The 24,947-nt window shown below is 53.9% G+C and overlaps 1 protein-coding gene across 2 annotated transcripts; it reads left to right on the top strand.

Annotated features, from left to right (window-relative positions):
• Positions 1–6: 6 nt before the first annotated feature.
• KANK2 (KN motif and ankyrin repeat domains 2) lies at positions 7–24,583 on the top strand. 2 transcript variants are annotated; one of them, XM_059160011.1, is made up of 13 exons: positions 7–98; positions 1,326–1,551; positions 2,493–2,607; positions 3,062–4,273; positions 14,859–15,026; positions 15,115–15,217; positions 16,081–16,320; positions 16,793–16,880; positions 17,437–17,656; positions 18,393–18,535; positions 21,758–21,958; positions 22,038–22,127; positions 24,505–24,583. In XM_059160011.1, exons 3-13 carry the CDS (start codon positions 2,571–2,573, stop codon positions 24,556–24,558), a joined length of 2,556 nt encoding a protein of 851 aa, XP_059015994.1. In that variant the 5' UTR covers positions 7–98; positions 1,326–1,551; positions 2,493–2,570; the 3' UTR covers positions 24,559–24,583. The 2 variants fall into 2 exon arrangements, with proteins under 2 accessions (XP_059015994.1, XP_059015995.1); XM_059160012.1 differs by lacking the exon at positions 1,326–1,551 and having other exon boundaries at positions 10–98.
• The last annotated feature ends 364 nt before the right edge of the window (positions 24,584–24,947 follow it).

The following is a 24,947-nucleotide window of genomic DNA, read 5'->3' as shown; positions in this document are numbered from 1 at the left end:
GGAGCCACTGCCGAGGGCCGGGCGGTCGGGCGGTGGCGCGCGGAGGACGCACGGGCTGCGGGACGCAGGGACGGCGGCGGCCGGAGCGCGCGAGGCGGGTAGGACCTGAGTGAGGTTGGGTCGGGGTTCGAGTCCGCTTCGGGGTTCGAGCGTGGTTCCCCATCCCACCCACCCCCAATCCCGGGGCGCGGCGACCTCGCCGTTCTCTAAGAGCCGCTGCCTCCAACTCCACCGTCTAAGTCCAAACTTTTCGTACTTTGAATGTCTGGTTCCCCGCGTCTCTGTCCCCTCCCCGTCTTTGACTCCGTCCCTGCTTCTCTCCCCCGGCCGCATCCTCCTCCGTCTGTACTTCTCGCCCAGCCCCTTTCCCGCATCACTGCCCTTCTTCTGCCTCTTTCTCCCATCTCGGTCCTCCTGTCTATCTCTCTAGCCCCGCTCTGTCCCCCCTCGCCCTCCTCGGCGCCCGAGCCGAGCCAGGCCCCAGACGGCGGGAAGGCGTCCGGGCGTCCGGCCGGGCTGGGCCTCGGCCTGGCTGCTGGGCCGGCGTGGGGAGCGGCAGCTGTTTGCCATTAGCCCGGGACCCCGCAGGCCCCGCCCCCCCGGCACGGGGCGGGGCCACCCTTGCCCCCATTTTTGGGGCGGGGAGACCCCAGAGACGTCAGGCTTTGGCTGGGAAGAAGGGCTTCTGGGAGACCCCGCGGGACATTCAGACCCACCGGGGACCCCGCGCCTCTTTCCGTGTCCCCACTTGGAGTGTCCCGCCTCCCTTTTTCTCCATCTCTCCTACCCGGTGTTTCCTTTTCTGTACCCTTAGGGTCCCATACAGGGAGAGGGACTTCAGCTGCCACACTCCTCACCTCCATCTGCTTTCTAGACCTGCCGTCATCCTAGCACATAGAGGGTGGTCAGATGACTGGATACCCTCAGACCTCAGTCTCGGTGGGAGATGGGCAGAGGGATGTGGAGTTGGGGGTGAGGGTTGTGTGGCCCTGGCAGTGGGGAATCTGCCAAGCTTAGGTTCAAGTTCAGACCCAGCCACTTCCTCCTGTGATGATCCTGGGCAAGTCACTGGACATTTCTCTGCCTCCGAGACGGGGGCCTGATGAGAATGTTGTGATCAGATCAGTGGCTGGAGGATTATTACGGTTATTACTCTCATTGGCCGCTTTTCACCTCCAGGGGCCACCACGGGCTATTCGAATTCTTCCTGCCGCCAGTCTCTCTCAGGTCTCCAGAAAATACTTTTGATCACTTCCTGGTGTGTAGGGGGTGAACCTCCAAGCAGGTGAAAACTGAATTTCATACAATTGGTGACTGTGCTTCAGGCGTTGAAAGACAGACGTGGAGACAGAGGGAGAGAGAAGTGGAGCGAGACCAAGACGGACGTGGAGGGACGTGGAGAGACGCGGAGAGACGCGGAGAGACGTGGAGAGACGTGGACAGACTAAGCAAGAGGCGAGCAGGGTGTGAGACAGGACAAGCTTGGCCGCCCCTGGAGCCCCAGCCCCGCCTTCATGCCCGGCAGGTGCCCTGCCTGGCCAGTCCTCCCAGGTACCCACTGCCCTGGCACCCATAGACCAGGAAGGGGCCTCCTTGGTGGGATGGGCTGGGGCCTCTGGAGCAGGGCAGCTAGAGGTCAGACAGCAGAAAGGACTGGCCAAGCTCAGGCTGAGTGTTGGGGACAAAGGGGTCCTGGCTGGCCTCCAGGGCTGAGGAGGGGTTAGTGAGAGGCTCTGATTGTCCCTCCCTTTCGCAGCCTCCAGGCACCCTCTCTTACTTCCTCCCCCCCACCCACCCCCATGACTTCCCTGGCCACCACTCGGCCTTCTATCCCTGCTGCGCCCCCGAGCCGGACGCATCCTGGGGGGGCAGGAAGTTCTCGTGTAGCCCGGCAGCGAAACTGTTTATTTTTAGAGAAAATTGTTTCCATAAAGAGGAAAGGCTTTGCTCCTCACTGCCTCCCCCCAACTTTCCCTACCGCCCCCACTCTGGCTGGCCTGACCCCGCTCTGCTTTGGGGTCCCCTACCCTGAGCCCCATCTCTCCTTGCGCCCCTGTCTCTCCATGTTCTCAGATCCTTGCAGGAAGACGGTCTCCCACTTAGTGCCCCAGTCCCCTGCCCACCTCTGCCTCCATCTGTCCCTGTAGCCAGCTTCTGGCCTGGGCTGAGAGGAGGGGTGCAGGAAGGGTGGGGCCTGTCGGGCTTGGGGCCCCCCAGCCCAGGGCCTTGTGGAGGCGGGGCTGTGGGAACAGCTGGAGCCTGTCCAGGGGCCGGACAGATGTGCGGGCGGCAGGGAGGTTTGGCTTCTTTGTTCCAGGCCGCAGGGACCCTCCCCCCCCCCAAACCCCTTTCCAGAAGCCCAGCTAGTGTGTTCCTATGCATTGGGGGGGGGTTGGGGAAGGGGATATTTGTGAGGGAGGGGTAGCCCCATCCCCGCCCCCCTTCCCCCCGCAGACTCCCCCTGACTTCAGGCTCATATCTGCTCTCCCCAGGTCTGCCTCAGCCCTCGCTGCAGGTGATCTGAGTCATAGGCCCCAAGGGACTCTTGAGGAACATCTGCAGAAGAGAGGATGGCCCAAGTCCTACACGTTCCGGCCCCCTTCCCAGGTCAGGCCCCTTCCCAGGTCAGGAGACTCAGCGAGAAAGGGCCCTGCCTGGGGGCCTGGGGGAAGGATATGGCCCAGCCTCTGGGGGAGGGGGTGTGGGGAGGTGGGTATTGAGGATAGAGCACAGCCCTGCCCTGAGGGCCTGAATGAGGGTTGGCTCTGCCCACAGGGGCTGATGGGGCCGACAGTCTTTCAGGGAAAGGGGCGGGTCCGGAGTAGAGAGATGGGGGTAGAGATGGGTCCCCATGGGGGCTGTGGAGGGAGGAGGCACGGGCCTGCCCTGAGGGTTTCCAAGGAGGTGACCGGGCCTTGTGCTGACCCTGGAGTCATAGCTGAGCACCCAGTGGGCTCCCATCCCTTGGGCAAAGAGGCCCGGACCCTCCCCAGGATGTGAGTCTTCGCCCTGAGGAGGGGACAGCCATGTTCAGAGGCTGTGGTCTTTCTTCACGCCCCAGGAACCCCCGGCCCAGCCTCCCCGCCTGCCTTCCCTGCCAAGGATCCTGACCCACCATACTCCGTGGAGACTCCCTACGGCTACCGCCTGGACCTGGACTTCCTCAAGTACGTGGACGACATCGAGAAAGGCCACACGCTCCGGCGTGTGGCTGTGCAGCGCCGGCCCCGCCTCGGCTCGCTGCCCCGGGGTCCCGGCTCCTGGTGGACATCCACCGAGTCTCTGTGCTCTAATGCTAGCGGGGACAGCCGCCACTCGGCCTATTCCTACTGTGGCCGAGGCTTCTACCCGCAGTATGGCGCCCTGGAGACCCGAGCCGGCTTCAACCCGCGTGTGGAGCGCACGCTGCTGGATGCCCGTCGCCGCCTGGAGGACCAGGCAGCTGCGCCCGCCGGCCTGGGCTCCCTGACCCCCAGCGCAGCAGGCTCCACGAGCTCCTTGGTGGGTGTGGGGCTGCCACCGACGACCCCACGGGGCTCGGGACTGTCCACACCTGTGCCTCCTAGCGCCGGGCACCTGGCCCACGTGCGGGAGCAGATGGCAGGTGCCCTGCGGAAGCTGCGGCAGCTGGAGGAGCAGGTGAAGCTGATCCCCGTGCTCCAGGTGAAGCTCTCTGTGCTGCAGGAAGAGAAGCGGCAGCTCACAGTACAGCTCAAGAGCCAGAAGTTCCTGGGCCATCCCACGGGGGCCCGAGCCCGCAGCGAGCTCTGCCTGGACCTCCCAGAGCCCTCCGAGGACCCGGTGACGCTCGAGACCCGGAGCGTGGGCACCTGGGTCCGGGAACGGGACTTGGGGGTGCCTGACGGGGAGGCAGCCCTTGCCACCAAGGTCGCCGTGCTGGAGACCCAGCTCAAGAAAGCACTCCAAGAGCTGCAGGCAGCTCAGGCTCGGCAGGCTGACCGCCAGCCCCAGGCCCGGCCACCACCAGACAGCCCCATCCGCGTGGACACTGTCCGGGTGATACAGGGCCCTCGGGAGGTGGAGGTGGTGGCCAGTACGGCTGCTGGGGCCCCTGCACAGCGCGCTCAGAGTCTGGAGCCCTATGGGACAGGGCTGCGGTCCCTGGTGACATCTGGAGGGGTCGAAAGCCCTGCTGTGTTCCGGAGCCATGAGGTGGTAGAGACAGTGTTCCCAGCATCCACTGCGCCCACTGGCAACATCCACCTGGTGAAGAAGATCAGCATCACGGAACGAAGCTGTGATAGGATGGCAGGTGAGCCATAGTGGATGGGGGGAGGATGGTGGAGATGTCGTTTTGTTCCTATGAATGCCATGGTCTAACCCCAGCCGCGGCCTTCCATCAGACCAACCACTCTGGCTCTCAGAGCCTCTGTTTTTTCACCTGCAAAAAAGGGGACAGTTTGCCACTAATTCTGGGCTGTAGGGAAGCATGCAGAAAAATCAGTATCTGATTAAGTGGGCATTTTCGTGTCTAGTACATTGTACGTATCCAGAAAACAGGAAGTATTTGAGAGAGGGTCCCTAAGACTGTTGGTTTGTTGGGCCAAAAAGCTCACCCAATTTATTCAGTAAATGGCAGAAACCAATTTCAGACTAGTGTAGGTAATGAAAAGGAAAAGTATTACTCATGTAACTTAGAGACAGCTTCAGGTATAGCTGGATCTAGGTGCTTCAGTATCATCAAGGATCTTTAACTCTCTTCTCTGCACCTTGGGGTCTTCTTTATCAGGTGAGTGAAAGTAGCCCCACCACTCCAGGCATCTGTCCTTCCATATCAGTGGAAAGTGAGCCTCTCAGTCGAAATAATGCCAATAAAAAAATCCCATGGGTGCCCCTCATTGGCTGGTGGCAGTTATGTGCCCGTCCCTGAACCAGTCACGGTGTCCCTCACTGCCCAACCCCAGATCCTAGGGGTAGAGGCATTCCACCCAAGTCCTGTGGCCTTTGAGGGAACAAAAGGGTGCCCCCCCTCCCAGAGGAAGTGCTGAGTCCTCATGCCAGGAAAGAGGATGTGGGATCTGCAATATGACAGCTGCCCTACTATTGCCACCCTTAGGCTTTTGGGAGAAGCTGTTGGAATGATTCATAATAATGACAGCTGTTCTTTATCAAGTGCTAGCCTGTTGCCAGGTGCTGTGGTAAGGGTTTCACTCGTGGAAGGCTGAAGAGTATGGGGTTTATACTCAAGCCACCTGTGTTCAGATTCTACTTCTTGATGTAGGGACTAGGTGAAGTCCCTAGGTGAGGGACTTCACCTCTCTGAGCCTCAGCTTTCCTGTCTATAAAGTAGTGTAGCGATAGTCCCCACCTCCAGGACTCTTTGGATTACCGGGCACAGTGAACCCCCAGTCCCTGCTCGTTGCTTTTTCTGTTGATAATTTTCAGGCCCATTCTGCTTCTAGCTGGGGAAACTGAGGTTCAGGGAAAAGTTGTACTTGCCCTGGGTCACACAGTCAGGAAGCAGCTGAGCCAGGATCTAGACTGAGGTCAGCCTGAACCTGCAGAGGGCTGAGAGGTAAGGCTCAGCTCCTCATCCCAATCTCCAATGTCAGAGCCCCACAGCAGGACCCCGGGGCACAAGCTGGAGGGTGGGGACCCAGCTGTGTTTTCTTGCTTTTCCATGTTCCTGGCCAGCTCCAAACACCACTCCTCTGTTCTGTGTCCATCGCAAACACCCGGCCCTTTGACTCTGGCCCCCAGCCAAGGGCCCTGCCCAGCTCAGCCTTGGGATTTCTGAGAGGCAGCCTTCATTCCAGACATGCCGCCTCAGGCAGCCATGGGACTCCCTACCTGTAGGACACCCATAAATAGTGTCTCTCTGCAGGCTGCTGCCCCCCAAAGTTCTTCCATGTGTGTCACTTAAGTCCTTGCTGCAGCCAGTCCCAGTCTCTGTTTTGCTGGGGACGAACTGGAGTGTGCTGGTTCATTTCAGTGTCCTCGCATTCGGCAGACTTTCATCGAACGTTTGCTGTGTGCCACACTCTACTCACTGGGAACGCAGCAGTGAAAAAGACAGAGGCTGTACGGGGCGCCTGGGTGGCTCAGTAGGTTAAGCCTCTGCTTTCAGCTCAGGTCATGATCTCGGGGTCCTGGGATCGAGCCCCGTGTCGGGCTCTCTGCTCGGCAGGGGGCCTGCTTCCCCCCCCTCCTCGCTCTGCTTGCCTCTCTCCCTACTTGTGATCTCTACCAAATAAATAAATAAAATCTTTAAAAAAAAAAAAAAAAAAAAAGAGGCTGTACGGTAAGCAAGAGAAGCCCTGTAATAAATAAGTGAAGAAATATCATTTCAGAGACAATGTGTTTGAAGGCAGATGAAGCAGGCTCACGGGCCAGGCAGCACTCTATGGGTTGGCGGCCGGGGCTCTAGTTCTGATTTCCCTGCTCCCGAGTTCTGTGCCCTTGAGCCAGTTACTTGACCTCCGTGTGCCTCATTTGCAAATCGGGGGTCATGACAGCCCAGTGTCACCAGATCAGCTCGAGGTATAATGCGTGTGTTTCTATCGCGTGTTCCGTGGCGTCAGGCTGTTGGCTCTGGGAGCCAAGACGTGAAAGAGAAGAGGCAGGCCCTTGGCACAGAGGTGGGAAGAAGAGTGTTCACAGCAGGGGCAAAAGGTCCTGAAGTGAGGAGGGGCTGGAGCACATCACGGTGTGGAAGCAGGTGGAGTGGGTTGAGGCCAGAGAAGCGAGGTCCAGAGGTAGTGGAGTATCAGAGATGGGTCCTGTAGGGCTTGCAGACTGGGGCAAAGCCCTGTGAAAAATGAGATTAGATAGTACAGAACTTGACAAACGGTTGGACTGTGGGTTTAGGTCGGCCAGCTTGATGGGTAGATCCGGGAGTACTCCCTGGAGGAGGCGGCAAGGAGACCTTCTCTGCCATCTAGAATTCCCTCATTGCCAAGGAAGGGAGGGGAGGGTGAGAAGCAGCCCTCCCCCTAGGCTGACAAGGGTGGGTCGGGCTGGGCGGGCAGAGGCCTGGAGGCCTCAGCGAGTCCCATCCCCCCACCTTCCAAGGACACCCCCAGCAGATCACTGGGAGAAGGGGCCACTGGGCATGCCCATGGGGGGGGGCTCGGAGGCTTTGAAATGTACTTTGCTTCCATTCAAAACATTCCTGTGACAGCAGTTCATATTCTTTGTGGAAAGTTTGGGAAGTGACAGAAAAATCTGGAACACAAAGCAAAACCCCCATAAACCCACCACCGCCCAGACACAGCTGTTGTCAGCACTTACTCTTAACTTCTGAAAAAAAATTTTTTTTAGGATTTTATTTATTTATTTGAGAGAGAGACAGTGAGAGAGAGCATGAGCGAGAAGGTCAGAGAGAGAAGCAGACTCCCCATGGAGCTGGGAGCCTGATGCGGGACTCGATCATGACCTGAGCCGAAGGCAGTCGTCCAACCAACTGAGCCACCCAGGCATCCCTCCTTCTGAAATTTTTAATGCAGAAAATAATACGTATTTTTCAACAGCAACAGGGAACCGATAGTGATGGAGTGTGTTGTCTTGCATTATTTGACTTTGAAAAAGCAGTTAGGCAGCCTCCCTAGGGGGCCTGAGCATTTTTAGACGCTCTTTTCATATTTTAGTTCATTTACCTCCCCCAAGGCACCTGGAGGCCATGGTGGGTGGTATTTTCATCCCCATTTTAGGGATGAGGAAATGGAGGCCCAGAGTGATTGCCCACTGTTCCTGAAGCCAGGATTCAAACTTCGCCTTTGGTTTCTTGGATTTAACATGATCCCAAAGGCATTACTTCTCATTAAAAATTCCTGGGATGCCGCATTTACTGGGCAGCCGCGGAGGTCATTATCATCCGTGTTACGCAGAAACCCCTCACATCTCCTGTTTTCTCTGGGAAGGTTTCTGGAAAAGCTCTTTTTTTTTTTAAGATTTTATTTATTTAATTGTCACAGAAAGAGAGAGAGCACAAGTAGGGGGAGCATCAGGTAGAGGGAGAAGGCGGCTCCCTATTGAGCAAGGAGCCTGATGTGGGACTTGATCCTAGAACCCTGAGAAGATGATGACCTGAGCCCAAGGCAGATGCTAAACCAACTGAGCCACCCATGTGTCCCAAACTTTTTTTTTTTTTTTTTTTTTTTTATTGGCCACCTGTGTGGCTCAGTCGATTAAGCATTGGCCTTCGACTCAGGTCCTGATCCCAGGGTCCTGGAATCAAGCCCCGAACTGGGCTCTTTGTAAAGCAGGGAGCTCACTTCTCCCTCTCTCTCTGCCACTCCCCCTGCCTGTGCTCTCACTCCTTCTCTCTCTCAAATAAACAAATAAAATCTTAAAAAAAAGAAAAGATTTTATTTGTTTATTTGACAGAGAGCACAAGCAAGGAGAGTGCCAGAGGGTGAGGGAGAAGCAGGCTTCCCGCTGAGCAAGGAGCCACACATGGGACTCGATCCCATCATGACCTGAGCCCAAGGCAGACGCTTAACCAACTGAGCCACCCACTGGCCCCTGGAGGACTATTTCTGAGGCCCATGATTATTGCCAACTTGCTTTGTACCCCTGTGGCCTCGCTCCCTTCCCACACTGGGTGACTGAGTGGTTTACATTTTTAAGAATTTCATCCGGCCCGGGCGCCTGGGTGGCTCAGTGGGTTAAGCCGCTGCCTTCAGCTCAGGTCATGATCTCAGGGTCCTGGGATCGAGTCCCGCATCGGGCTCTCTGCTCAGCAGGGAGCCTGCTTCCCCCTCTCTCTCTCTGCCTGCTTCTCTATCTACTTGTGATTTCTCTCTGTCAAATAAATAAATAAATAAATAAAAATCTTAAAAAAAAAAAAAAAAAAGAATTTCATTCGGCCCAAAGGAGGCCCAAACTGAGTTCATTTAAATTCTTCAGCTCACGGCGACCAGCTCCCTCAGTCTGTGCACACCAGCTCTCTCGTTTGTTGTTTTTTTTTTTTTAAAGATTTTATTTATTTATTTGACAGAGAGAGATCACAGTAGGAAAGAGGAAGGGAAGAGATCACAGAGAGAGAGGAAGGGAAGCAGGCCCCCTGCTGAGCAGAGAGCCCGATGTGGGACTCGATCCCAGGACCCTGAGATCATGACCTGAGCCAAAGGCAGCCGCTTAACCCACTGAGCCACCCAGGCGCCCCAGCTCTCTCGTTTTAACTTGATTTTTTTTCTACCTTCACCTTCCACCCTCATTGTGGAGGGTCGGTAAATATTTTCACCTCCGTGGGCTGCCTGATCTTTGTTAGAATGGCTCAATTCTGCTTGCTGCTTCTTCTTCTTTTTTTTTTTTTAATTGCCAAGAGCTTATTTTTTGCATATTTCATGTATGCATTTTAATGAGTTTAGTGCTTCAGTTCTGTGTAGCTCGTAAGCCTGGACAATGTATAAAGGAACAGACGTGGCTGTGTGAAATTTGGTTTCATGTAATTTTCACATGTCCCAGAGAGCATTCTTCATTGTTTTTTTCCAACCATCAAAAATGCAGAAATGGTGCCCACGGTCCGTCGTTGGCCAACCCCAGCTCTCTGCTGTTCTCACTCCCCACACCCCCCCACAGCCCGTGTACTATCATTCCTTGCAATCCACCTTCCAGAAGCTTATTTAGACATTTCAGTGTCCTTGAAAAATATGCTCTGTGCATGCTTGATTTCCTAAAATGGTATTGTGATTTCCAAAGGAAAAATCTTGCCGTTTCTTTTTTTTTTCTCTCTCTCTCTTTTTGAACTCTCCACCCTGATGCTACTACCTCGGGCTTGTTACTTGTTTTTTTATTTTTTATTTACTTATTTATTTATTTTTAAAAATTTTATTTATTTATTTGACACACAGAGAGAGATCACAAGTAGGCAAGAGAGACAGGAGGAAGCCGGCTCCCTGCTGAGCAGAGAACCCAATGCGGGGCTCAATCCCACAACCCTGAGATCATGACCTGAGCAGAAAACAGAGGATTTTACCCACTGAGCCCCTTGTAATGATCGTGTAGCCTTCTGTCCTAGGTGTATGCTACGCTTTTGTTCTCTGTGCCCCCTTGGTGGGCACGTGGGTGACTTTCAGTTCCTGGCTGTCGTGAGCCGTGACCGCGTTATCTGCACATGTCGCCTCCCCTGGGGTTGCTGAATCACAGGGAATTCACCACTTCACTCCACGTTTTGTCTGATCCTTTCTGGGAAAGCTCTCCCTGTCCACACTCCCATCACCCACACTTGGATCCAAGGTGCCCATTTCCCCCACATACCTACCGGTGCGAAGTTTTCTCTTATGTTTTGCCCATCGACGCTGGCGCAGAGTGGTATCTCCTTGTTTTAATGTGCATTTCTTTGATTATTTTTGGTAAGATTTGGCATCACCATACACATTTAATAAGATTCCTCTGCGAATCACTTACTTTTAGCCTTTGTCCGTTTTTCCTCGGGCGATTTTGAGAAGTTCTGGCATATTCTAGAATCAAGGTTGGCAACCACAGCCTTTGGGCCAAATCCAGCCCGTTGCATGTTTTTATAGACTCCCAAGCAAAGAAGGGGTTTTTATGTTTTTAAATCGTTGAACAATAGGAAAGGAAGGACATTTTGTGACATGAGCACAATTATATGGAATTTAAATTTATCATGACTTGGCCACTCCCGCTGATTTGCATACTGCCCAGGGCTACTTTTGCAACTGAGACCCTCTGGCTTCCATAATTGAGAATATTTATTGTCTGGTCCCTTACAGAAAAAATTTATTGAGTCTCATTGTAAAAGATAATCCCTTGGTCATTTCTGGCATTGTGAATATCATCCTATAGCGTGTACTGTTCTGTCATTTAATTTTGTCTGTGAGGGTTGTTTTTCTGTTTCTGTTTTTGTTTTATGAAGTAGAAATCTTCATGTCGGATACAGTTAAACCCATCGTATTTTTCTTTTCTTCTTTAGTTAATTTTAAAAAATTTTTTTAGGTTTCATTGAGATGAAATTGGCATGTAGCATTGTACCCATTCAAGGTACACAAATACTGATTTCATATTTGTATATATTGCAAAGTGATGACCACAGTAAGTTTAGTTAACATCTGTCAGCTCACAGAGTTTCCATGCTGGATAGGACATCCCTAGGATTTATTTATCTCATAACTGGAAATTTCTACCTTTTGACCCCCTTCTCCCATTTCCTCACCCCCCTGTCTCTGGAAACCACCGTTCTGATCTCTGCATCTAGGAGTTTGGTTTTTTCCAGCTCCACATGTGAGTGAGATCATCTTGTATTTTTCATATGTAGTTTGAGGTTGGTTTGTTTTTAGGAAGAGTGAGCAGGGAATAGGGAGATGGATAGAGAGAATTTTAAGTAGGCTCAAGGACCGCATGACCCTGAGATCATGACCCCAGCCAAAGTCAAGAGTCAGACACCTCACAGACTGAGCCATGGAGGTGCCCCATCTTTGAGGATTTTTTTTTTTTTTTCAGACAGAGATTATAAGTAGGCAGAAGCAGGGAGAGAAAGAGGAAGAAGCAGGCTTCCTGCTGAGCAGAGAGCCCGACCTGGCTGGATACCAGGACCCTGGGATCATGACCTGAGCCGATGGCAGAAGTTTTAACCCACTGAGCCACCCAGGCACCCCTCTTTGAGGAATTTTTGAAGGAATCTTCCCCCTCCTGAGGCCCCCAATACTTTGTTACATTTTCATCCGGTAGCTACATTGATCCTTCAGAGTTTTTGCATTAAGGTGTGAGGTAGGGATCCAGCTTGGTTTTTCCTGGGTCGAATCAGCTGCTTTTTCCCAGCGTCACACCCCAGAGGCCACCTTTCCCACCAATTTGTGGAAGCCCCTTTGTCTTAACCCCAGCTTCCCTCAGCTGGGGCCTGGGTCAGGCCTTCTGGCCTTTGCTCCTTGGGCACATTTCTTCCCTCTGCAGTGCATGCTGTGTGGGCCCTTGTGGCTGTTTGGAATGGCTTACTCTCTCCTCAGTCAGCTTCCCCATCTTTGCCCTCTTGGGTAAAGTTGTCTTAGCTAGTCGTGGACTTCAGTTCTTCCGTGGAAACTGTGGTATCGCTTTGCCTCATTCCTTTGTAGAATGACACTAATACCTGTGATCGGTTTTATTATTGTTATTGCTGTTTTAGCGTTAGCATCTGACTTTGAACTCCTCGCACTGGAAGGAGCTGTCCAAGCTTTTCCAGACAAGGGCCTGCTTTTCCCTGGAGGCAGAAGGGGCTCTGGTTTGCTCTATTTCTTTTTTTTTTTTCCTTCCCCCTTCACTTTTAAAAAAAATGTGGTAAAATACATATAACATTAAACTGAGCACGTGACCCACTTTCAAATGTCCGGTGGCATCAGTACATTCACGTTGTTGTGCAACTGTCACCAGCATCCGTCCCCAGAGCTTTTCCATCTTCCCAAACTGAAATTGTCCCCATTAAACACTGACTCCCCGCTCCCTCCCCCGGCTCCTGGCGCTCACCATCCACTTCCTGTCTCTGTGACTGCGACTCCTCTAAGGACCTCACATAAGTGGAGTCATAAGTGGAGTCCTGCCTTATTTGTCCTTTTGTGACTGGCTGCTTTCACCGCGCAGAATGCAGGACCTCGCAGGTATTGGAATTAGGAGTCCGGAGCTCGGGGCCAATCACCCAGACCGGGAACTGGCCTGTGTGTCTCCTGACACAGCCCGCTTGGCCCCAGAGTCATTTTGTTGGTTGGTTGGATGTGAATTTATTGACAGAGTTTAAAAAAGAAATCAGGAGAGTCACAGAAAAACCCCAGGGTGTGTCTGGTTCCCCCCAGGGGCTTGGGCTGCAGTTCTGGAAGCCAGCAGGGCCCACCACGCCCTGGGCTGGGCGCCATCGACTGTCTGTGGCTGTGTCTCATCTGTTCTTCATGCTTTCCTTGTGCCGACTGTTGGCTCTCTCTGCTCTTAACTCCAGTGGTCATGAACTTGAGAAAGTCTTCACTGTGCCAAAAAAAAAAAAAAAAAGGTGTAACTTTTGGGGCACCTGGGTGGCTCAGTGGGTTAAAGCCTCTGCTTTCGGGTCCTGGGATCGAGCCCCACAACGGGCTCTCTGCTGCGCAGAGAGTCTGCTTCCTCCTCTCTCTCTACCTGCCTCTCTGCCTACTTGTGATCTTTGTCTGTCGAATAAAGAAATAAAATCTTAAAACAAACAAAAAAAAAGTGTAACTTTTAAAGGGAATTTAAAGGAACTCGTTCACAGAGCGCATGCCCAAGGGTAGAAATGAGATGTCCTGGGGGAAACAGGCACACGCTAGCCACACGTGGCCTGGGGGAACCTGAGGCAGGCCCTGAGATGGCACCTCTGTTCCTGGCTCCAGGTTGGGGATCTTGTCCCTGCCCCCCCCCACTCCCACATGGGCAATGAGCACCCTTGGGACTTAGTGCCCACAGAGTCACCTTTGTCCTCTGCTCAACCTGAAAAAACCTGGGTGGTTTTTTCAAATTGTGGTAATGTATATACATCATATAAAACTTACCATCTTAACCATTTTATTTTAATATCTTTATTTTTTTTCAGCAGGCTCCATGCCCATCGTAGGGCTTGAACTCATGACCCTGAGATCAAGCATCCCATGCTCCACTGACTGAGCTGGCCAGGCGCCCCGCCCCCATCTCAGCATTTTCAAGTGTCCGGTTCAGTGACACTAAGCACATTCACACTGTTCCGTGACCGTCCCTACCCTCCATTTCCAGAATATTTTCATCTTCCCAGACTGAAAATTACCTGGGTGGGGTGGGTTTTTTTGTTTGTTTTTTGAGCTTTTATTTATTTATTAGAGAGGGAGTGAGTGTGAGCAGGCAGGCTCCTCGGAGTGAGGTGGGAGGGGCAGAGGGAGAGAGAGAGACTCTGCACTGAGCTCGGATCCCACTCCGAGTCTCAATCCCATGACTCCCGAGATCATGACCTGAGCTGAAACCAAGAATCAGACACTTAACCAAACGAGCCACCCAGGCACCCCTACCTGGGTGGGCCTTTAATTTTTATTTTCTGAGGCCCCTGGGGGACTCAGTTGGTTAACTTGTCTGTCTTCGGCTCAGGTCATGATCCCAGGATCCTGGGATCGAGCCCCGCATCCGGCTCCTGCTCAGCGGGGTATCTTCTTCTCCCTCTCCCCCTGCTCATCTCTCGCTCACTCACTTTCTCTCAAATAAATAAATAAAATCTTAAAAAGCATTGATTTCCTAATAACCCTTATTGTTTCTTTTTCCTGATTGTTATAGTGTTACTAGCTTCCAAATTCAGAAGGGAGCGGTGATATCTATAACACAGCGTTGCTTTTGTTGAAATACTAATAAATCTTATGAAAGTAGTGCTTACAGTTCTCTTGAATTAACAAATGATCCTTGAGCACTATTGATGTTACAGGCATCGTTCTGAGCCTCCTTTCCCCCTGACATTTTGTCTTCAGTCTGCACACCACCACTATGATGGAGAACATGTCATTCTCCTGAGGCACAGAGAGGTTAAGCGCCTTACCTGAGGTCACACAGCTTGTTCATGGGAGAATTGAGTCCCTACCATGACGGGGAGTCTGGCTCTGATAAAAGCTTGTTTCCAGACAGCACTCAGTGTGATGGGGGGGGGGGGTGCTGGGCCACAGCCAGGACTGTAGAGTCACAGTGTCCTCCCTGTCCCTGACCAGCTGCCAGTGCAGGCAAGAGACTGCTGTTGGAATTGGATTCTGCTGCTCATTCACTGGATGACTTCAGGCAACCTTCTGTGCCTCAGTTTCCTTTATCTGTAACAAGAATCTCGTGGGTGGGGAAGACTCATGGAAGCACCCAAGCCTCAGCCCTCTGAGCGCCTGGCCCGGGGCATGTGACCCCGAGGAGGCAGCTCTAACTGCGGGGGTTACCCACAGTGAGCACCTCTCTTCCTGCCCCTGCAGGGCTCCCGCAGGATCCAGCAGAGGCCTCCTCATCACCCCCAGGGGTGGCAGCGAACCCCCCAGCGCAGCCTGAGAAGAGCACGGGCGGAGTGGGCGCCCGCGAGCCTGCTGACACAGAGTCCACCAGGCACGCGGCCCCGCGCGGTTCAGAGGCAGTGGGGGGCGCAGGTGAGTGAGGGTGGCCGCAGGGGACGGGCCCGGCGGGTACAGGGCCTGGTTTTGGGAGATTCTTAGGCGCCTCCCCCATCCTCCCCAGGCGAGCCCCCGGCAGGTGTGCGGTCCATCATGAAGCGCAAAGAAGAGCCCGCAGACGCCGCGGCCCACCAGAGGAGCCTGCAGTTTGTGGGGGTCAATGGGGGGTGAGAGGAGCCCCGCCCCCACCCCTCGCTCCCACCCTTTCCTCAGCTTCTGCCCTCCTTTTGGTTCCTTGGTTTTTCATATCCAAGAACGTGCCCCGCTCTAGGCCCCGGACATCGCTTCACTCCTTTAACCAAGGCGCTGTAGACATTTGGGGACACTGAGGCACACAGGGCTGGATGCCTTGCTGGAGCTCACACAGCAACTGGGAGTAGGCACCCCCAAGCCTGTGTGGTGGCTGCTGCTCCGCACTGGTCCTCCTAAGATGCCGGGCTCGGCTCCTTCCTTGATGGAGCTCCTGGTCCAGTGGGGCCTCGGGCACTGGCGCGCAGTTCAGCCCCGATGGGGACGCTCGGAGGCCCCAGGCTGCTGGGGAAGGGGAGGAGCTAGCCAGCCGAGGGAAGAGGGGGGTTGGGAGGGCAGTCCCGGTGGAGGGCACAGCCTGGAAGGCTGTCGGGGTAGGCAGCGGTGACATCCATGAGAAGCAAAAGGTGTAGGAAGTGGTAGACAGGGACAGTCTGGGGACCTTGAATGCCAGACCCAAAGCCTAGACGTGGTCCAGAGGCAGCAAGAAGCACAAGAGGGACCCGTCTGCAGTGGGTTGAGGGTCTGGCACAGTGAGACCTGCATAAGGGGTCAAGGAGTAGAAGGTGAGCGCAGTACTTCTCCCCTCCCACCCCAAGCACGGTCGCAGCCCTAGCTAGTGTTTCTGGAGTACTTACTGTGCGCCAGGCCCTGTGAGGCTCATGCGGCTGTTACCTGTTTAACAGTTGGGGGAACCAAGGTGCGGAGAGGTCAAGGGCTCAGAGCCCATGTCCTTTCCCACATGCGGTGTCTCCTCACTCCGCCCGTGCTTCCGTCCCAGATACGAGTCCTCATCTGAGGACTCCAGCACAGCAGAGAACTTCTCAGACAACGAGAGCACAGAGAACGAGGCCCCAGAGCCAGCGGAGAGGGTCCCAAGTGTGGCCGAAGCCCCGCAGCTCAGGCCCTCGGGGACGGCAGTGGCCAAGAGCAGCCAGGAGGAGCGCCAGCCGTCTGGGGAGAGTCAGCAGTTGCCCGTGGTGGAGGGAGCGGCGGGAGCGAGTGCGGAGGAAGAGATCCGGTCAGTTTTCTGGGGGGGGGAGGAGACTCGGAGGGGGTGAGGTAGGTGACCTTCGCCTCAGATCTCACCATTCGTGCCCTCTGAGGGTATTTCCCATCAGTCATGCATACCTTAGTCTGAATTAACGAACCAGCACTTTCTCCTTCTGGCCATCAGAAGGTCTGCAGGCTTTGATAAAGGGCCTGATGTGGGTAGTTTGGACTGTTGGAGTTAGAACTGAAGGGCCAGACAAAGTCTGTCCTTAAGCCACTCACTGTCTTTGGGACATATGCCCCACCTGCTTATCCCGTTGGTGTCTTTTCTCCCCCTGGTGAACAATCTGCCCTCGGGCCAAGATTTCTCTATCCATCACTGCCTGCTTGGAATAAACGTTAGCCTGTGTGTCCACTTTCTCTTAGGATATGTCGGGGTCAGCTGGGAGGCCGAGGTGAGCACTCCGGAAGTAAACTTCTCTCTTATCTGCCCCTGGCAGGATGGAGCTCAGCCCCGACCTCATCTCCGCCTGCCTGGCCCTGGAAAAGTACCTGGAGAACCCCAATGCCCTGACTGAGCGGGAGCTGGTACGGCGGGGCCCTGGGCCTGGGGTCCCCTCCTCCCCTTCCGCCCCACTACAGCTTCTCAGCCGCAGTATCTCCCTGTGCCGGCCTCACAGGGACTCCAGGATCCAAGCCAAGAGCTCGGGAAGGAGTGGGGGGTTAGTGCTGGAGTCAGGCCCTGGAGAGGGGCCGGGGCGGCAGGAGGAGCCGGAGGATGGTTGCCTGCCAGCAGTCCTGACCTCCGGTTCCTGTTGTTTTGGGGGCTTGAGGGAAGGCAGTGCCACATGTCTCTTCCCGGGGGCCTGTACTTGCCTTTGAAGACCAGGATGGAGATGTTCACGCCTTCCCTGGGGGCACAGCTGGGCCTTTGGTGCCTGGAGTCCCTTTAGAGTCTTTGTCTGGGAGGGGGCTGGGGGTGACTCTGGGGGGGGCTGCTCCCGCTTCTCCTGGAGGCTGTGGCTCAGGGTGGGGGTGTCCACACCCACACTCCTCGCCCGGGGCTTTGTCAGGGGTGGGAGGCAGTGGGGAGCAGGCTGCGGCCGCCCTCATGCCCCTCCCCTCCCCCCCACACTGTGGCCAGAAAGTGGCCTACACCACGGTGCTGCAGGAGTGGCTGCGCCTGGCCTGCCGCAGCGATGCCCACCCCGAGCTCGTGCGGCGCCACCTGGTCACCTTCCGGGCCATGTCGGCGCGCCTGCTGGACTACGTGGTCAACATTGCCGACAGCAACGGCAACACGGCGCTGCACTACTCCGTGTCCCACGCCAACTTCCCTGTGGTGCGGCAGCTGCTGGACAGCGGTGAGTGGGGCGGGGGCGGCTGGGCTGGATGCTCCCCCGTCCTGGATGGTCTGATGGCGGAGGTCCAGCTGTCCTCTTGAGCACACCGGCTTCCCCGTCTGATGGGGGAGATGCTGCTGTCCCAGTCTGGTGGGGGAGACGCTAGCCTCCCTACCCGTAGCCCCAGCAAACTGAAAAAAGCACACATGGCCTCAGGCACAACACGTACACCTTTCAGGTTCCCTCCTCCCCCCAGGAATCCCTGTGTGATGAAGGTGACACTGCTGGAGCCCTGGTCTGAGAAAAGGGCATAGCCTCCCATCTGGGACTTAAAAGTACACGGTCCTCAAACAGGCAGGGAGAAATCTGCCCCTCCCTGGCCTAACAGGGAAGATACAGCCTCCCAGACTGATGAAGGAGGCCGAGCCCACAATCTGATGGAGAAAATACAGGCCATGCTGAAGGAGACTGGCTCTTCCAGACCAGTAGAGGAGAACAACCCCTATGATTAGCCCTAAACCTGGGTACCCATGGCAGTGTCTCCAAGCTGAGGGACCAGACACAGTCTCCCCCTTAGAAGTCCCTCCTCTAATGGGCCGTGTGGCCAGAGGTGGAGGCGCTGGGGCAGAATGGGGCTCTCAACGTGAGAGGAGGGAGGAATCTGGCCGCCGCTGGGGGAGATGCTGCTTGGTTCTCGTGGGCCCCCCCTCAGTTTTGGGGTCTGAGGTCCCGCGTCCTCCTTGTCATCCCCCCCAAGGTGTGTGCCAGGTGGACAAGCAAAACCGTGCTGGCTACAGCCCCATCATGCTCACTGCCCTGGCCACCCTGAAGACCCAGGATGACCTTGAGACGGTCCTGCAGCTCTTCCGGCTCGGAAACGTCAATGCCAAAGCCAGCCAGGTACAAGCCCTCCATACTGTGGACCCAGGCAGCCCTTCCCGCTCACTGGGTCCGGGGTGTGCACCAAGCCCACATGTGATCTTATTCCGTGTCCTGGGGGAGAATCCCTGCTCCACAGACAAGGGAGCCAAGGCTCAGAAAGGCACCCATTTTCTCACGGCCAGACTAGAACACGTGGGACTTGAACCTTGATGGTCTAGCTTTAGAAATCCAGTCTTTTTTTTTTTTTTTTTAAAAGATTTTATTTATTTATCTGACAGACAAAGATCATAAATAGGCAGAGGCAGGCAAGGAGAGAGGAGGAAGCAGGCTCCCCGCTAAGCAGAGAGCCCGATACGGGGCTCGATCCCAAGACCCTGGGACCATCACCTGAATCGAAGGCAGAGGTTTTAATCCACTGAGCCACCCAGGCACCCCAGAAACCCATTCTTTTTTTTTTTTTAAGATGTTATTTATTTATTTGACAGAGAGAGAGAGCATAAGCATGGGGAGCGTCAGAGGGAGAGAGGAGAGAGAGAAACAGACTCCCCACTGCGCGGGGAGCCCAATGTCAGATGGAATCCTGGGACTCCAGGATTCCTGGATCCTGGGACTCAGGATCATGACCTGAGCTGAAGGCAGGTGTTTAGCCAACAGAGCCACCAAGGTGCACCCTCATTGCTGGCTTTTCTGTTGATTTAGTTCCTTAATTAAAAACAATTTCAAGGGATGCCTGGGTGGCTCAGTTGGTTGGACGACTGCCTTCGGCTCAGGTCATGATCCCGGAGTCTCGGGATCGAGTCCCACATCAGGCTCCCAGCTCCATGGGGAGTCTGCTTCGCTCTCTGACCTTCTCCTCGCTCATGCTCTCTCTCACTGTCTCTCTCTCAAATAAATAAATAAAATCTTGAAAAAAAAAAAAAATTTCAGGGGGCACCTGGGTGGCTCAGTGGTTAAGCCGCTGCCTTCGGCTCAGGTCATGATCCCAGGGTCCTGGGATCGAGCCCCGCTTCGGACTCTCTGCTTGGCGGGGAGCCTGCTTCCTCCTCTCTCTCTCTGCCTGCCTCTCTGCCTACTTGTGATCTCTGTCTGTCAAATAAATAAATAAAATCTTTAAAAAAAAATTTTTTTTCAATAGTTTATTTTAACTGAGGTGAAATATACATAAGATTATCCACTTAGGGCTACCTGGCTGCCTCAGTTGGTAGAACATGTGACTCTTGCTTTGGGAGTCCTAAGTTTGAGCCCCATGTTGGGAGTGGAGTTTACTTAAGGGGCACCTGGGTGCTTAGCTGGTTAAGTGTCTGCCTTCATCTCAGGTCGTGATCCCAGGGTCTTGGGATCGAGTCCCGAGTTGGGCTTCCTGCTCAGCAAGGAGTCTGCTTCTCTCTTTTCCCTCCCTCTGCTTCTGCTCTCCTTCTCTCTCTTTCTCTAAAATATAAATAAAATCTTAATTTTAAAAAAACTTTTTTTTTTTTTTTAAAGATTTTATTTATTTATCAGAGAGAGAGAGGGGGAGAGAGCGGCAGACAGAATGGCAGGCAGAGGCAGAGGGAGAAGCAGGCTCCCTGCTGAGCAAGGAGCCCGATGTGGGACTCGATCCCAGGATGCTGGGATCATGACCTGAGCCGAAGGCAGCCGCTTAACCAACTGAGCCACCCAGGCGTCCCCAAAAAAAAAACTTAAAAAAAAAAAAAGATTTTAGGGGCGCCTAGGTGGCTCAGTGTGTTAAGACGCTGCCTTCGGCTCGGGTCATGATCTCAGGGTCCTGGGATCGAGTCCCACATCGGGCTCTCTGCTCAGCCGGGAGCCTGCTTCCATTCCTCTCTCTCTGCCTGCCTCTCTGCCTACTTGTGATCTCTCTCTGTCAAATAAATAAATAAAATCTTTTAAATAAATAAATAATAAATAAAATAAAAAATAAAAAAAAAAGATTTTATTTAGGGATGCCTGGGTGACTCAGTGGGTTAAGCAGCTGGCTTCGGCTCAGGTCATGATCCCCGGGGTCCTGGGATCAAGTACCTTGCTCAGCAGGGAGCCTGCCTCTCTGCCTCTGCCTGCCTCTCTGCCTGCTTGTGTGCTTTCTCTCTCTCTTTCTGACAAATAAATAAAATCTTAAAAAAAAAAAAACATTTTATTTATTTATTTGACACAGAGAGTGAGATCACAAGTAGGCAGAGAGGCAGGCAGAGAGAGAGGGAAGCAGGCTCCCTGCTGAGCAGAGAGCCTGATGCGGGGCTCGATCCCGAGATCATGACCCGAGCTGAAGGCAGAGGCTGTAACCCAGTGAGCCACCCAGGTGGCCCAAAATTTTTTTTTAAAAATAGGGTGCTGGGTGGCTCAGTCAGTGAAGCGTCCAACTCTAATTTTGGCTCCAGTCGTAATCGAGCCCTGCGTCAGACTTGTTAGACTCGGGGCTGGGCGTGGAGCCTGTTGAAGATTGTCTCTCCCTCTGCAGCCCCCTGCCCTGCACAGGCATGCACTCATTTTTTTCTCTCTCTGAAAATAGTAATAATAATAATTTTTTAAAAGATTATCGTTTTTAAAGTATACAATTTAGTGGTATTTAGTACATTAACAATGTTGTTCAACCATCATCTCTGCCGACTTCTAGAACATTCCTGTCACCCCAAACAGATGCACTGGGCCATTAGCACGGATTTCCCATTCCCCCTCCACCTGCTCCTGGCAGCCACCAGTCTGTTTTCGCTCTCTCTAGATTTGCCAATTCCGGATAGGATCATGTGGTATCGGTTCTTTTGTGTCTGGCTTTTCTTCCAGCCAGCATAATATTTCCAGGGTCCAGCTGTGGTGCCGTGAGCATCAGTCCTTCATTCTCTTCTAAGGCTGAATAATATTCTGTAGGTTGTTTTTCCATTCATCCACTAATGAACGTTGATTTAATTTTTATTGCCATTCAAGTGACATACAGAAAACTGTACAAGTCTTAGCTCAATAAATGTATACATGTATATTGACTCCTGGGAGCAAGGAAATTGGGGATGGGAGTGGGTAGGCAAGTAGCACCTCCCCAAAGAGGAAACATTTTAACACCAGACGTGAGGGATCAGGAGGAGGAGTGCAAAGGCCCAGTGGTGGGAGGAATTGTTTGAGATCTAGAAGGAGGCCAGGTGGGGATACCATTACCATCACAGTACTTGGGAGCTATAGAAGGTTTCAGAGCAATGGTGTCCTGCCTTGGGGCCCCGCATGGTCTATAAACCTGTTCCTTGCCCTGCCTAGGCGGGGCAGACGGCCCTGATGCTGGCGGTCAGCCACGGGCGGGTGGACGTGGTCAGGGCTCTGCTGGCCTGTGAGGCGGACGTCAACGTGCAGGACGACGACGGCTCCACAGCCCTCATGTGCGCCTGTGAGCACGGCCACAAGGAGATCACGGGGCTCCTGCTGGCTACACCCAACTGTGACATCGCACTCACTGACCGAGTGAGTTCCCCGCCCGAGGCACTCCGGGGAGGGCGGGCGCACCACGCGGGGCCTCCTCATAGCAGTGGATGCTTTTCAGGACGGGAGCACGGCTTTGATGGTGGCCTTGGACGCCGGGCAGAGTGAAATCGCGTCTATGCTCTACTCCCGCATGAACATCAAGTGCTCAGTGAGTGTCAGCACGGGCAGGGCAGTGGGGAGTCGGGGGCACTCTGGGCGGGGCGGACGGTTAGGAAGGGCTGGTGCCGTTTAGGACCCATGTTTATTGAACTTTCCTCGTGCTCCCGTGAGGAAATGAGGCATGGACAGCTGAGAGTATGTAGCAGTATTTGAACCTGGACCTGTCTGGTTCCATTTGAGACCTGTCCACTCACTTGAGAAATATTTACAGAGCACCCACTGCATGATAGGCCCTGGGAGCCACAGCCCTGAACCAAACAGGAAACGGTTTTGGCCCCCCACAGAGCAGGTATCAAACACCAACAGAGCGGGTATCATAGCAAGATACAAAATACGCAGATTTAAAAAAAAAAAAAAAAAAATATATATATATATATATATATATATACACACACACATACACACACATGTATGTGTGTTTCTGTGTGTGTGTGTGTATATGTATACATATATATTTACAGATCAGTATATCACACCAGGTGACGATAACTGCTGGGAAAAAATCTGAAATAGGACAGGAGGGGACATTGAGAAATGGGGGGCTACTGAGGACATGGGGGAGTGAGTTATGTGGCTGTCCAGGCAGAAGGAGCAGCCAGTGCAAAGGTCCTGAGGCAGGAGCATGCTTGAGGTATTTGAGGAGCATCACAGTGGGTGGAGATGAGTGCAAGGAGGTGACACCATGACTACAGGCCCTTGTGGGCTGCAGTGAGGACTTTGGCTTTTCCTCGAAGCAGTGTATTCAAGGCCTTGGGATATCTTACTGTAAAGAAACCTAACTCATGTCTAACTTGGCATTTCTCTTATGTGAGCACAGAAATCAGGGTTTTTGACAAATGATGCCTGTTAGGAGCGCCTGAGTGGCGCAGTTGGTTAGGCGTCTGCGTTCAACTCTCAGGATCCTGGGATCCGGTCCTGTGTCAGGCTCCTTGTTTGGCGGGAAGCCTGCTTCTCCCTCTGCCTGCAACTCCCCCTGCTTGTGCACTCGCTTTCTGACAAATAAATAAAATCTTAAAAAAAAAAAAAAATGATGTCTGTTAGCAGAACATTTTTTGGAAGCCTAACAGGAGGATAATTTTGGTCCTTGCTGTATCATAAGTGCCTAATGGAGGAGAGAGCCATTCCAGTCTGAAGGGGGAGACAGGGGCACTCCTCATAGGTCTCTAAAGCAGTACTGATCTTGTCTGATGGAGGAGACAAGCTCTTCTAGTCTGATGGACGGCATTCTAGGTGCCTCTCAGCCATGAGGTCTTGAACCATACATGAGAGCCCAATTCAGCTGCTTAAAGTACAGTTACCCTTTCCAGTTTTCAGGTGGGGAAGCAGAGGCTTAGAATGATCACGTCCCTGGCCCCGAGTCTCACAGATAGGAGGGGGTGAAGGCCCCGAGGGCCATCTGTCTCCAGACCTTGGGCAGGAAACTCCCTGTTCCTTCCTCCTCACTCCTCCTTGCATTCGCCCTGGCCTCCCTGTGGCACATCTAAGCTGCGGCTTGAAGGTGACATGGTGGGTATTGATTATGGTGACCCCCCAGACGATCCGGGAGAGTGAGGGTCCCTGAGCTAAGCCTTCCATCATCCACATGACTTCCAGGTTCTTACTGAGGCTCTAGGTCTCCCCAGCTTCATTCCCCAGGGTGTTGGGACACCTGGGGCTCAGTTGCAGTGCTGAGGGCATCACCTGGGGCGCAGCTCAGCCGTCTTCAACTGGAAGACGGGGGTGATAGGATCAGGTGTGGAGCTGTTGTCTGATGTGTGGCCCCGCTCCCTGGGGCTCCTGAGGGACAGACCCCAGTCCTCCATCACTGTCTACCTAGACCACTCCTGTTCCCTCCATCCAGGCTGCCTGGCTTCCACCCTCACTGCTGCCTTCAGTCTGTACTCCCCCCAGCAAGCAGGGGTCACTTTGAACACCCGAGTTAGGGTACAGCCCTCCTCGGCTCACAGCCCTGTGTGGCTGTCCCCCTACATGGAGAAAAAGCCAGTCATCCCCAGAGCCCACCCAAGCCCTGTACAAACACCCTCACCTCCTCCTCTACTCTGTTCCTCTGCCCCTTGTTCAATCTGCTCAGCCTCTCCGCTTGCTGCTGCTGCCGCAGGGCCTTTGCACTGCTGGAAAGCCCCACCTCACTCAGCTCAGAAGGCCCCCTGCCTGGACTACCGCTCTCCATTCTCATTCCCCCGCTGTCCTTTATCTGTAATGAAAATCCTCCTCAGCCTCCATGCCCTTCTCTCAACATCCCCTCCTTAAGGCGGAGGGACCAAGTTCTCCTGTTCACTCACCTCAGCCCCAGGGCCAGCCAACCTAGCTGGCACCTTGCAGGCCCTGGAAATGATGTCGAACAAGAATTCTGCTTCTTGTTTCAGATTGCCCCGATGTCTGATGACGAAAGTCCTGCGTCATCCTCAGCCGAAGAGTAACCAGGAGGGAGGCCAGAGGCAGCCGTGCCACTCCGGGCCAGCCAGCCCCAGAGCCAGTCGGCCCTCTGCCTTAGTGCCTTGTCTCCTTCCTCGCCAGCCCCCACGGAGACCTACCAAAGCCCACGTCTCAAAGGCAAGTGGGTTCTTCTTCTGCTTCCCAGGAGCCCTCGACAGCAGCAAAACTGCAGCCCAAAGTGGGTTTTTCCTGGTATGCCAGTTCAAAGCCGCCGCAGTGCAGACTAAAGCTAAATTCTTCCATAAATTGGCGCCAGCGGCTGATGCCGGGCTGTGGGTTTATGAAGAACAGGGAGAACAATCAACTGGCAATTATGGACGGAGCAGGGTGAAAGGGAAAATCCTGTATTTTTGAGTCATTATCAGGGGAGGAG

Source organism: Mustela lutreola, chromosome 2 (assembly GCF_030435805.1).
Source record: "Mustela lutreola isolate mMusLut2 chromosome 2, mMusLut2.pri, whole genome shotgun sequence".
NCBI lineage: Eukaryota > Metazoa > Chordata > Mammalia > Carnivora > Mustelidae > Mustela > Mustela lutreola.
This window is presented reverse-complemented; position numbering and strand designations above follow the sequence as displayed.